Below are 13,779 nucleotides of genomic sequence, written 5' to 3'. Positions count from 1 at the left end.
GAAAACCTTGTGAAGACTTACAGAAAATGTTTGACCTCTGTCATTGCCAACAAAGGGTATATAACAAAGTATTGAGAAACTTTTGTTATTGACCAAATACTTATTTTCTACCATTTGCAAATAAATTCATTGAAAATCCTACAATGTGATTTTCTGGATTTTTTTTCCTTCTCATTTTGTCTGTCATAGTTGAAGTGTACCTATGATGAAAATTACAGGCCTCATCTTTTTAAGTGGGAGAACTTGCACAATTGGTGGCTGACTAAATACTTTTTTGCCCCACTGTATGTTTTGTCACATACACCTGATAGGTAGGTGTATTACAGGGTCAGCCGTAGTAGTACGGTGTCCCTGCAGGAAATGTGCTCAAGGAAACATCGACAGATATTCCACCTTGATTGCTCGTGTATTCGATCCAGAGACCTTTCGGTTACTAGCCCAAGGCTAGCTGCCGCCCTCATGAGAAACATTAACACTGGGTTAGAGCAGAAATACCACAACAGGCAGCAAAAATGAAAACTGACTGAATAATCAGGTGTGTATTGATCAGTCAGCAGATCAGATATGTTTTTTAAGGAGTGTGGTGTCAGACTGAATGATCAGCAGGTGTGTATTGATCAGTCAGCAGATCAGATATGTTTTTTAAGGAGTGTGGTGTCAGACTGAATGATCAGCAGGTGTGTATTGATCGGGTAATGTTTTTGAAGGAGTGGTGGGATGAATGTGTAAAGTTTTGATGGTCTTTTGCAGCTCATTCCAGTTTCTGGCTGCAGAACACTGGAATGACTGACGGGAATAACCAGCTCTACATCTAGCAGAGAGCAGGTTGCTAGTGGAGACGCCGAGGTAGAGGGGTCTAGTGTCGCGTATGTAAACAGAGCCAGTTGACCAGGCTGTAAAGGTCACAGAAGGGGGCGCTGGTAACAAAGCTCATGGCAGTGTGGTAAAGTACATCTAGTTTGAGGGAGGTTTTGGGGCTTTTAAACCACATTGCGGTTGTCCAGGATTGGCAGTGTGTTCATTGTTCCAAGGGTGTGCTTGGCAGGTGGGTGAAGGATGTTTTTGCTGCGGTGGATGTAACTTTACCCTGAAGGTGGGTATGGAATGACAGTGACCAGTACAGCCGTATACCAGGATATTTATAGGCGTCGACATTAAGGCTGAGCCCATTTAGTCGACTGTTTGGTTGATGGGCTGTTGGTCGACCAACATTTATTTTGTCGAGCAGCGGCAAAAACCAAATAAATAATCATTGTGTTCTTACCTGTCTGAGTGGATGAATCCACTGTGGAGGCCGTGGGAATGGTACAGTCCATCACTCACAAATAAATAATCATTGTGTCTTACCTGTCTGAGTGGATGAATCCACTGTGGAGGCCGTGGGAATGGTACAGTCCATCACTCACAAATAAATAATCATTGTGTCTTACCTGTCTGAGTGGATGAATCCACTGTGGAGGCCGTGGGAATGGTACAGTCCATCACTCTTAAGTTATGTGCTACTGAAACTGGATATGGTTATATTACGTAGGCACAAGGGTGCCACACTAATGCAAATATTGTCTCCTCCCGCGTTGGATAGAGGTCGCTGTCAACAGTTCTGAAACGCATCAGTGCACTGTTGAAATTGTGTTTTTTTCCTAGACCATGTTGCTATGTGCCAAGTTAAGCAGCATATTGGTGTAGAGAACAATGCTGTGGAGGCAGCAGCAGAATGAGGGCAGGAGAAAACAGCCCATGACTTAAAAGTGAGGAGAGGGGAAACCAACTTAAATTAAGTCTATAATCAATAGCCTAACTGTTAAATGTGCCTGGCTTTATAAATATTCCATATATATCTACAGAAAGAAGACAAATCCTGCTTCTGTTGCCTGTTTGACTGTTTAATAGAATACTGATTCAGTGAGTACCAACATGTTGGATATTTTTTGTTTTACAAAGTCAGTTTATTTGAATCTTTTCTCTGCTCTGATAAGGGATGAAAACGTGTTTGTTCCACTGGAACAGCCTCTCAGCTATTATTTATCATTTATTTACTGTTTACACTTCCACATTGTCAAATTCTATTTATAAATATAACCCTCCATATCCTTATTGTTACGATCATCATTATTATAATAAGTCATGTCGTTATCATTAGTAGACTTAGTATAGCAGCCTCCTATAACCACCATGGAGCTGAAGGCCTTAGAGTACATCCTGTTTAGTCATATTACTGTAACGCACTTACATATGACCCAACACACAGCCCCTCTCTCTCTCCCTGCATGGTGAACATATGACCCGACACACAGCCCCTCTCTCTCTCCCTGCATGGTGAACATATGACCCAACACACAGCCCCTCTCTCTCTCCCTGCATGGTGAACATATGACCCGACACACAGCCCCTCTCTCTCCCTGCATGGTGAACATATTGACCCAACACACAGCCCCTCTCTCCTGTGTGTGCGTGCATCCCGGGTGCTTAAACCACTTAATACATTTTAGAATAAGGCTGTAACATAACAAAATGTGGAGAATGTCTCGGTTTCTGAATTCTTCCCTAAGGCACTGTATATGTAAATTCTTATGTAAGCTACGGTATTGTATCAACCATTCATGTCATCGTACAGCATACAAGTCATGATTTGAAATGCATTATAGTTATAAAATAACAATGCAACACTTGAATAATTACCATAAACAAATAAACCGTTCCATTTTAGAAATTGCGTTCACGAATGCACAAATGGTTTTAGTCTTTATTACACAAAGGTTTAAAAAAATATTTATTTCAAATGTTACAACACTCTGGTATGCTTATAATTTGAGTTTTTCCATTGTTCCAAACGGTCAGAGAAGTGATATTGTAATCTAACAGCAGCTGTTTGGCAACATAATACACATGTAGTGCTTTCTCCTTCTTTTTCTTCATCTCCACTATTTTCTACAACTCGTCACATTTCTTCCACACCTCCAACTTCCCTGTTACCTCCTGAGCAACCAGTAAACATTCCCCCATTTTGAGTTTTATTCCTCACATCCTCTGCATCCATTTAGCTGTCATGTGTTCAGAGTTTATAACCAATTTATTGATGTGGTGATGATATGCTATATGTTCAGCCCTATTGGTCACTTGCATTTAATGCTTACATGAGTCCCATAACGAGAGTCGAGGGAATGTTTTCTTCCGAAATGACTGATTTCGGTAACACAAGTTTTCAGTCGCAAATGGCTGTAATAATGTTACAGCTTCAGCAATACGGACAGCGAGATGAACACTGTTCTGTGGTGGTCGCTGCAGCAGGGAGGAGAGACAGCGAGATGAACACTGTTCTGTGGTGGTCGCTGCAGCAGGGAGGAGAGACAGCGAGATGAACACTGTTCTGTGGTGGTCGCTGCAGCAGGGAGGAGAGACAGCGAGATGAACACTGTTCTGTGGTGGTCGCTGCAGCAGGGAGGAGAGACAGCGAGATGAACACTGTTCTGTGGTGGTCGCTGCAGCAGGGAGGAGAGACAGCGAGATGAACACTGTTCTGTGGTGGTCGCTGCAGCAGGGAGGAGAGACAGCGAGATGAACACTGTTCTGTGGTGGTTGCTGCAGGGAGGAGAGGGAGGAGAGACTGGGTGATACTGTTCTGTGGTGGTCGCTGCAAACACTGTTCTGTGGTGGTTGCTGCAGTAGGGAGGAGAGACTGTTCTGTGGTGGTCGCTGCAGCAGGGAGGAGAGACTGTTCTGTGGTTGCTGCAGTAGGGAGGAGAGACAGGGTGATGAACACTGTTCTGTGGTGGTTGCTGCAGCAGGGAGGAGAGACTGTTCTGTGGTGGTTGCTGCAGTAGGGAGGAGAGACAGGATGATAAACACTGTTCTGTGGTGGTCGCTGCAGTAGGGAGGAGAGACTGTTCTGTGGTGGTTGCTGCAGTAGGGAGGAGAGACAGGATGATAAACACTGTTCTGTGGTGGTCGCTGCAGTAGGGAGGAGAGACTGTTCTGTGGTGGTTGCTGCAGTAGGGAGGAGAGACTGTTCTGTGGTGGTTGCTGCAGTAGGGAGGAGAGACTGTTCTGTGGTGGTCGCTGCAGTAGGGAGGAGAGACTGTTCTGTGGTGGTTGCTGCAGTAGGGAGGAGAGACTGTTCTGTGGTGGTCGCTGCAGTAGGGAGGAGAGACAGGGTGATGAACACTGTTCTGTGGTGGTTGCTGCAGCAGGGAGGAGAGACTGTTCTGTGGTGGTTGCTGCAGTAGGGAGGAGAGACAGGATGATAAACACTGTTCTGTGGTGGTTGCTGCAGTAGGGAGGAGAGACAGGATGATAAACACTGTTCTGTGGTGGTCACTGCAGTAGGGAGGAGAGACTGTTCTGTGGTGGTTGCTGCAGCAGGGAGGAGAGACTGTTCTGTGGTGGTTGCTGCAGCAGGGAGGAGAGACTGTTCTGTGGTGGTCGCTGCAGCAGGGAGGAGAGACGGGATGATAAACACTGTTCTGTCAAATCAATTGCGGTTGGACTCCCTCTAGTCATTTTTGTCTCTTAATGATTTAATCAGACAGTGTGCTTAAAGCATCAGACACGCTCAGTGCATATAGTTGATATTATTCAAATGCATAGGATGTCTATATGGAAAAATACAAGTTAGAAAATGTTGTCCGATCGGTTGTTCGAAAGAACAAACGACTCTCGGTCGACCAATATTTTTGGGGGGTGTCATGGACAGCCCTACTCTAGCTCTAACCCATTCAGGATGAGAATGTTAGGAGGGCAGGCAGGTTGAGGTAGATTTGTTGGTAATGTCAGAGAAGGCATGTTGTGAGTGGTTTTCAAACCAGCCTGAACAATCCTCTGAGAACCCTAGGTCGCTGACTGTGTTGAACAAGATGCACTGGTTAACAGAAGGCTTTGATGAATATAAGCCATAATGCTTGTTATCAAAAGCCCATGTGACGTTGTTTAGACAGGAAATAAAACCATCAACCACCCAGACCTCAGCCCTTCACTACTTCCCTTGGCCTGCCTGCCCGCCTGGGGCAACGTTGTCAACTCCTTCTGACAGCCAGATGTAGGCTAAGGTTTGACTCAGTCACACAGGCAGAGCAGAGGGTAGTGGTGATGGAAACACGGACTGGCAGGATCCACCCACTAACACAGTTTTACTTCTAAACTTTTCTGTTGCAAAGATGGTTCCGTTCTGTATGGCTGTGTCTTGTGATCCAGCTCTGCTTGTGTGTGATTTTGTCTTTACTTCACTGTTGTGCAGGGCTTGCAAGTTAACAATTTCACTGTACTTGTTCATGTGGCTTCAAACTTCTACTTCCACTAATGTAGGTTAGAGGCAAACATCAGGGGGAGAGTTGGGATCATTATAACTTGCACTGACTTTCTCCCACATCTCTGGTGTCAACGCACACACAGTATTTTGGCTTGGATGGCCTCCCTGGATGGGAAGTAGTGGGTCTTGCTCCTTGTGAAATAGGTCCTTCATTCTAGGTTAACAGAACAAGCAGTCTGTTTTCTCCTGTTCCCCGCGTCTCGGTCCTCCTCCCTCCCCGCGTCTCGGTCCTCCTCCCTCCCCGCGTCTCGGTCCTCCTCCCTCCCCGCGTCTCGGTCCTCCTCCCTCCCCGCGTCTCGGTCCTCCTCCCTCCCCGCGTCTCGGTCCTCCTCCCTCCCCGCGTCTCGGTCCTCCTCCCTCCCCGCGTCTCGGTCCTCCCCTCCCGCGTCTCGGTCCTCCTCCTTCCCCGCGTCTCGGCCCTCCTCCCTCCCCGCGTCTCGGCCCTCCTCCCTCCCCGCGTCTCGGTCCTCCTCCCCTCCTCCCTCTCCCCCCGCGTCTCGGCCCTCCTCCCTCTCCCGGACCTCCGTCCCTCGGCCCTCCTCCCTCCCCTCCTCCCTCTCCCCCGCGTCTCGGCCCTCCTCCCTCCCGCCTCCCCTCCTCCCTCCCCGCGTCTCGGCCCTCCTCCCTCTCCCCGCGTCTCGGCCCTCCCCCCTCCCCCTCGGCCCTCCTCCCCCCGCGTCTCGGCCCTCCTCCCTCTCCCCGCCTCCTCGGCGGCCCTCCTCCCTCTCCCCGCGCCCCCTCCTCCCTCTCTCGGCCCTCCTCCCTCTCCACGCGTCTCGGCCCTCCTCCCTCTCCCGCGTCTCGGCCCTCCTCCCTCTCCCGCGTCTCGGCCCTCCTCCCTCCCCCCCGGCCCTCCTCCCTCTCCCCGTCTCGGCTCTCCCCGCGTCTCGGCCCTCCTCCCTCTCTCGGCCCTCTCCCGCGTCTCGGCTCTCCCCGCGTCTCGGCCCTCCTCCCTCTCCCCGCGTCTCGGCCCTCCTCCCTCTCCCCGCGTCTCGGCCCTCCTCCCTCTCCCCGCGTCTCGGCCCTCCTCCCTCTCGGCCCTCCTCCCTCTCCCCGCGTCTCGGCCCTCCTCCCCCTCCCCGCGTCTCGGCCCTCCTCCCTCCCCGCGTCTCGGTCCTCCTCCCTCCCCGCGTCTCGGTCCTCCTCCCTCCCTGCCACCCTGTACCCCGCGTCTCGGTCCTCCTCCCTCCCCGCGTCTCGGTCCTCCTCCCTCCCTGCCACCCTGTAGGCCCCATCAATAATTCACCACTAGCTAGCCCCCTAGACCAGGGGTGGGTAATTCCAGTCCCTGAGGCCCTGATTGGTGGCACAGTTTTGCCCCAGCTAACACACCTGACTCCAATAATCATCTAATCATGATCCTCGGTTTAGAACGCCATTTGATTAATCAGCTGTGTTTTGTTAGGAATGGAGATAGTGACACCAATCAGGCCCTCGGACTGGAGTTACCCAACCGTGCCCTAGACGCTAGCTGGCCCCCTAGACGCTAGCTGGCCCCCTAGACGCCCTAGACGCTAGCTGGCCCCCTAGACGCTAGCTGGCCCCCTAGACGCTAGCTGGCCCCCTAGCCCTTTAGGTGGCCCCCTAGCCCTTTAGGTGGCCCCCTAACCCCTAGCTTAGACTAGTCTAGACCCCAACTCCTATCCTAGCTTAGTCTAGACTCCTAGCTTAGTCTAGACTCGACCCCAGGCACTTGGGGTTAGATCTGTGAGGACTGGGTCAGTCGGTGTAGGCAATATGTCTACATTTCCTCCTAGCCTCTCAGGGGGAAAGGTGGAGCTGCTCTTCGTGTGAAGACCTTTTTAACATGTACACATACACTGTACAAAATACAATTACAACAATACTGAATTAACGCTTTTATTTTAACTTAATATAATACATAAAAAACATCTACTTAGTCTCAAATAAATAATGAAACGCGTTCAATTTGGTTTAAATAATGCAAAAAAACAGTGTTGGAGAAGAATGTAAAAGTGCAACGTTTCAGTTCCTTGCTCAGAACATGAGAACATATGAAAGCTGGTGGTTCCTTTTAACATGAGTCTTAATTATTCCCAGGTAAGAAGTTTTATGTTGTAGTTATTATAGGAATTATGACGCGTCGACTATTTCTTTCTACCATTTGTATTTCATATACCTTTGACTATTGAATGTTCTAATAGGCATTTTAGTATTGCCAGCTTAATCTCAGGAGTTGATAGGCTTGACGTCGTAAACAGCGCTGTGCATCAAGCATTGTGAAGAGCTGCTGGCAAACGCAGTGAAGTGTGAATGGATGCTTACGAGCCTGCTGCTGCCTACCACCGCTCAGTCAGACTGCTCTATCAAATATCTAATCATAGACTTAATTATAATAACACACAGAATTACGAGCCTTTGGTCATTAATATGGTAAAATCCAGAAACGATCATTTCGAAAACGTTTATTCTCTCAGTGAAATATAGAACCGTTCTGTATTTTATTGAACGGGTAGCAACCATAAGTCTAAATATTGCTGTTACATTGCACAACCTCCAATGTTATGTCATAATTAGGTACAATTCTGGCAAATTAGTTCGCAACGAGCCAGGCGGCCCAAACTGTTGCATAAACCCCGACTCTGCGTGCAATGAACGCAAGAGAAGTGACACAATTTTCCTAGTTAATATTGCCTGATAACACATGTATTTAAACTAAATATGTAGATTGAAAAATAGATAATTCTGTGTATTGATTTTAAGAAAGGCATTGATGGTTTAAATTTGGTTTTCCTTTTTTTTTTTCATTTTCCAAATAAGAACATTCAAAACAAAAATGAAAAGATATTAGACAACAATATGACAGTGACAGTAACGGATGAGTGTAAAATAATAATTGTGTATATATAAAGTCATAATTAAAAAATATATATTTTTATTTGATTTATTTCACCTTTATTTAACCAGGTAAGCTAGTTGAGAACAAGTTCTCATTTGCAACTGTGACCTGGCCAAGATAAAGCCTAGCAGTTCGACACATACAACAACACAGAGTTACACATGGAATGAACAAAACAGTCAATAATACAGTAGGGAAAAAAAGAAAAAAGTCTATATACAGTGAGTGCAAATAAGGTCAAATAAGGGAGTTAAGGCAATAAATAGGCCAAGGTGGCGAAGTAATTACAATATGGCAATTAAACACTGGAATGGTAGATGTGCAAAAGATGGATGTGCAAGTAGAGGGTGGGTGCTGCTATTGTGACCAGTGAGCTGAGATAAGGTGGGGCTTTACCTAGCAGAGACTTGTCGATAACCTGTAGCCAGTGGGTTTGGCGACGAGTATGAAGCGAGGGCCAGCCAACCAGAGTATACAGGTCGCAGTGGTGGGTAGTATATGGGGCTTTGGTGACAAAACGGATGGCACTGTGATAGACTACATCCAGTTTGCTGAGTAGAGTGTTGGAGGCTATTTTATAAATGACATCACCGAAGTCAAGGATCGGTAGGATGGTCAGTTTTATGAGGGTATGTTTGGCAGCATGAGTGAAGGAAGCTTTGTTGCGAAATAGTAACCCGAAAATGAGACATTGGATCATTTGGTCACCTGCTGTAAGCTACATATTATACATTATGTATAATATTGTGTGAAACATTAAGGATTATATAGAGATTAAATCAATGTGATGTGATGGGGAGATTCTCCATATCGATGTGATGGGGAGATTCTCCATATCGATGTGATGGGGAGATTCTCCATATCGATGTGATGGGGAGATTCTCCATATCGATGTGATGGGGAGATTCTCCATATCGATGTGATGGGGAGATTCTCCATATCGATGTGATGGGGAGATTCTCCATATCGATGTGATGGGGAGATTCTCCATGTCGATGTGATGGGGAGATAAAATGTCTAACTAATTCCTCAAGCAGTAAGTGATTTAATTCAGTGGGATACAACTAACTTCTGATAGCCACATTGCAACTGGCAGGGGGAATCCGATTTTCATTTCAAGGCGATACATTTCTTGGCAATCGGTAGCAATATTTCTGTTAGCGTTATAGTATGGCTTTGCCTAAGATTGGTGTTAGTAAAGTTGCCCAGTAGACAGACCTCCGGGTCTAAAGGGAATGCAACCCCGTGAATTGAGGATATGGTATTGCATACCCCCTGCCAGAAACTGTGTAGTTTTGAACACTGCCAAGTGGAATGGAGGAATGTTCCTTCATCTGAGCCACATCTAAAACATAGGGAGGAGATATCAGGGTTGAACTTGTGCAGTCTAGATGGGGTGATATAGAGCTGATGGAGGAAATTAAACTGGATCAGTCTGTATCTGGAGTTCAATGTGGATGTAACCCCATCCCAGCATAGGTCACTCCATAGACCCTCATCAAGATCAATACCCAGATCTTTGTCCCATCTAAGTCGGGGTTTATCTAGCTCAGGCAGTGTTAGTCCTGACATAAGAGCGTCGTAAACATGGGGGAAAAGGCGTTGACGTTTATGATTAGGTACATTCATGCAACGATTGTGTTTTTGTTTAAATCATCACCCATTTGGCGAAGTAGGCTGTGATTCGATGGTAAATTAACAGGCACTGCATTGAATATATGCAACGCAGGACAAGCTAGTTAACCTAGTAATATCATCAACCGTGTGTAGTTAACTAGTGATTATGTGAAGATGGATTATTTTTATAAGAGAAGTTTAATGCTAGCAAGCAACTCATCTTGGCTCCTTGCTGCACTCACGTAACAGGTGGTCAGCCTGCCACGCAGTTTCCTCGCGGAGTGCAATATAATCGTCCGTAATCGGCATCCAAAAATGCAGATTACCGGTTGTTATGAGAACTTCAAGTCGGCCCAAATGAATCGACCTCTAGTACAAAACATTAGGAACGCCTTCCTAATATTGAGTTGAATCCCCTTTTGCCATCAGAACGGGCTCAATTCGTCGGGGCATGGACTCTACAAGGCGTTGAAAGCGTTCCACAGGGATGCTGGTCCATGTTTACTCCAATGCTTCCTACAGTTGTGTCAGCTTGGGTGGTGGACCATACGCTCAAACCGGTGCACCGGGCACCTACTACCATACCCTGTTCAAAGGCACTTCTGTTCTTTGTCTTGTCCATTCACCCTCAGTATGTTACACAATCCATGTCTCAATTGTCTCCAGGCTTATTCTTCTTTAACATGTCTCCTCCCCTTCATCTACACTGGTTGAAGTGGATTTAACAAGTAACCTCAATATGCGATCATAGCTTTCACCTGTTCAGTCTGTCATGGAAAGAGCAGGTGTTCCTAATGTTTTGTACGCTCGGTGTATACACCCAAGACAGTGAAGCTTGTCAAATCAGTATTCCTGACTTGGATCTAACCCTTGTGTTTCCTGTGTTTCTTTATGAATGCCTCTACTAACCATGGATTGGCTGTGGCTGGACTTGCCTCTACGATCAACTGCCTGGCTTCATTGGTGTGGTTTTGCCCCACATGCCTGTGTTTCCTGTGATGGCCTTTAACCCGGAAGGCATTGGTAAACTGTCAACTGCGGATGGTAAAGCGTTCGCAGATCCCGAGGTGCTGCGGAGGCTGACGTCGTCAGTGAGCTGTGCCCTGGACGAGGCGGCTGCTGCCCTGACGCGCATGAGAGCAGAGAACACACTCAACGCTGGCCAGGCCGACAAGTATGTATCTACCCCAGTCTGTAAATCAAATCCGTTTTTATTGGTCACATACACATGTTCAGCAGATGTTATTGTGGGTGTAGCAAAATGCTTGTGTTTCTCGCTCCAACAGTATGGTAATATCTAACAATTCACAACAGTACACACAAACAAAGTTAAAAGTAAGAAAAGTAAAAGTAAATTAAAAGCAAAAGAATGGAATGAAAGAATCTATAAATATTAGGACGAGCAATGTTTGCGTGGCATTGACTAGAATACAGTATAATACAGTAGAATACATTATATACATATGAGATGAGTAAAGCAAAAATATTTAAACATTCTTAAAGGGACTAGTGTTCCATTGTTAAAGTGGCCAGTGATTTCAAGTCTATTTGTGTAGGCGGCAGCCTCTAAGGTGCATCGTTACATAGCCATCACATCCCTAGTGTGATGGCCTTGAGATTGATAAACAGCTTCTGTCTCTCAGGCCCTGCTTTTATGCACCTGTACTGACCTCGCCTTCTGGATGATAGCGAGATGAACTGGCAGTGGCTCGGGTGGTTATGTCCTTGATGATCTTTATGGCCTTCCTGTGACATCGGGTGGTGTAGGTGTCCTGGAGGGCAGGTAGTTTGCCCCCCCCCGGTGATGCTTTGTGCAGACCTCACTACCCTCTGGAGAGCCCTGCGGTTGCAGTCGCTGCAGTTGCCGTACCAGGCGTTGATACAGCCCGACAGGATGCTCTCGATTGTGCATCTGTAGAAGTTTGAGGGTTTTTGGTGCCAAGCCAAATTTCATCAGCCTCCTGAGGTTGAAGAGGTGCTGTTGCACCTTCTACCCCACACTGTCTGTGTGGGTGGAACATTTCATTCTCAGTGATGTTTATGCCGAGGAACTTGAAGTTTTCCACCTGCTCAAATGCTGTCCCTTAAATGTGGATAGGGGCGCTGCTCCCTCTGCTGTTTCCTGACACCACACTCCGAGGGCCCTCACCACCTCCCTGTAGGCAGTCTCGTCGTTGTTGGTAATCAATCCTACCACTGTAGTGTTTTCTGCAAACTTGATGATTGAGTTGGAGGCGTGCATGGCCACGCAGTCATGAGTGAACAGGGAGTACAGGAGAGGGCTCAGAACGCACCCTTGTGGGGCCCCAGTGTTGAGGATCAGTGAAGTGGAGATGTTTCCTACCTTCACCACCTGGCAGCAGCCCGTCAAGAAGTCCAGGACCCAGCTGCACAGGGTGGGGTCGAGGCCCAGGGTCTCGAGCTTAATGACGAGTTTGAAGGGTATTATGCTGTAGTCAATGAACAGGCATTCCTTTTGTCCAGATGGGTTAGGGCAGTGTGATGGCCATTGCATCGTCTGTGAACCTATTGGGGCGGTAGGCAAATTGGAGTGGATTAAGGGTGTCAGGTAGGGTGGAGGTGATATGGTCCTTAACTAGTCTCTCAAAGCACTTCATGACAGAAGTGAGTGCTACGGGGTGATGGTCATTTAGCTCAGTTACCTTTGCCGCCTTGGGTTCAGTGACAATGGTGGCCCTCTTGAAGCATATGGGGACAGCAGACTGGGATAGGGATTGATTGAATATGTCTGTAAACACCAGTCAGCTGGTCTGCATGCTCTGAGGACGCGGCTGGGGATGCCGTCTGGGCCTGCAGCCCTGTGAGGATTAACACACTTAAATGTCATACTCACGTCGGCCATGGAGAAGGAGAGCCCACAGTCCTTGGAAGCGGGCCGTGTCGGTGGCACTGTTATCCTCAAAGCGAGTGAATGCGGATGTTTAGTTTGTCTGGGAGCAAGTCGTCGGTGTCCGAGACCTCTTTGTAGTCTGTGATGGACTGTAGACCCTGCCACATATGTCTGAGCCGTTGAATTGCGACTCTACTTTATCTCTATACTGACGTGTTGCCTGTTTGATTGGCTTACGGAGGGAATCAAACAGGCAACATCCATTTATCTATCAACACACGAGCAGAAAACCCACTCAACGCTGGCCAGGCTGACAAGTATGTGAGACCCACTGAATATAGCAAAACCTGCATTTCAATCAGTCAGTGTGTTACCGCTGTGATCAATATGTCAATCAGTCAGTGTGTTACCGCTGTGATCAATATGTCAATCAGTCAGTGTGTTACCGCTGTGATCAATATGTCAATCAGTCAGTGTGTTACCGCTGTGATCAATATGTCAATCAGTCAGTGTGTTACCTCTGTGATCAATATGTCAATCAGTCAGTGTGTTACCTCTGTGATCAATATGTCAATCAGTCAGTGTGTTACCTCTGTGATCAATATGTTTGGTAGTTTTTCTTTCAAAATAATAGTAGAAGTGTGATTATGAGGTGTGTGTGTTCTGCTGTCACAGGGGCAGTAATTGTAGCAGTCTGGTTATTTTCAGCCGGAGTCTAGCTGAGGCGTGTTCGGACGGAGACGTGAACGCTGTGAGGAAACTGCTAGACGAGGGCCGGAGCGTCAACGAACACACCGAGGAAGGAGAGAGTCTTCTCTGTCTCGCCTGCTCTGCTGGATACTATGAACTCGCACAGGTGTGTGTGAGAGAACAGTGCAGTGTGTGAGAGAACAGTGCAGTGTGTGAGAGAACGGTGCAGTGTGTGAGAGAATGGTGCAGTGTGTGAGAGAACGGTGCAGTGTGTGAGAGAAAGGTGCAGTGTGTGAGAGAACGGTGCAGTGTGTGAGAGAACGGTGCAGTGTGTGAGAGAACGGTGCAGTGTGTGAGAGAACGGTGCAGTGTGTGAGAGAACGGTGCAGTGTGTGAGAGAACGGTGCAGTGTGTGAGAGAACGGTGCAGTGTGTGAGAGAACGGTGCAGTGTGTGAGAG

General features: G+C 47.4%; 1 protein-coding gene across 1 annotated transcript in view; it reads left to right on the top strand.

Annotated features, from left to right (window-relative positions):
• The window catches only part of LOC115124621 (ankyrin repeat and KH domain-containing protein 1-like), a 90,358-nt gene that overhangs the window by 24,864 nt on the left and 51,715 nt on the right, over nt 1-13,779 (top strand). The window contains 2 exon segments of the mRNA XM_065019868.1: nt 10,797-10,953; nt 13,339-13,486. Of these exon segments, the coding sequence (XP_064875940.1) occupies nt 10,797-10,953; nt 13,339-13,486 (305 nt within the window).

This window comes from Oncorhynchus nerka, linkage group LG6 (assembly GCF_034236695.1).
Source record: "Oncorhynchus nerka isolate Pitt River linkage group LG6, Oner_Uvic_2.0, whole genome shotgun sequence".
Lineage (NCBI taxonomy): Eukaryota > Metazoa > Chordata > Actinopteri > Salmoniformes > Salmonidae > Oncorhynchus > Oncorhynchus nerka.
The sequence above is the reverse complement of the archived record's forward strand: the minus strand, read 5'-3'. Positions and strand labels throughout refer to the sequence as shown.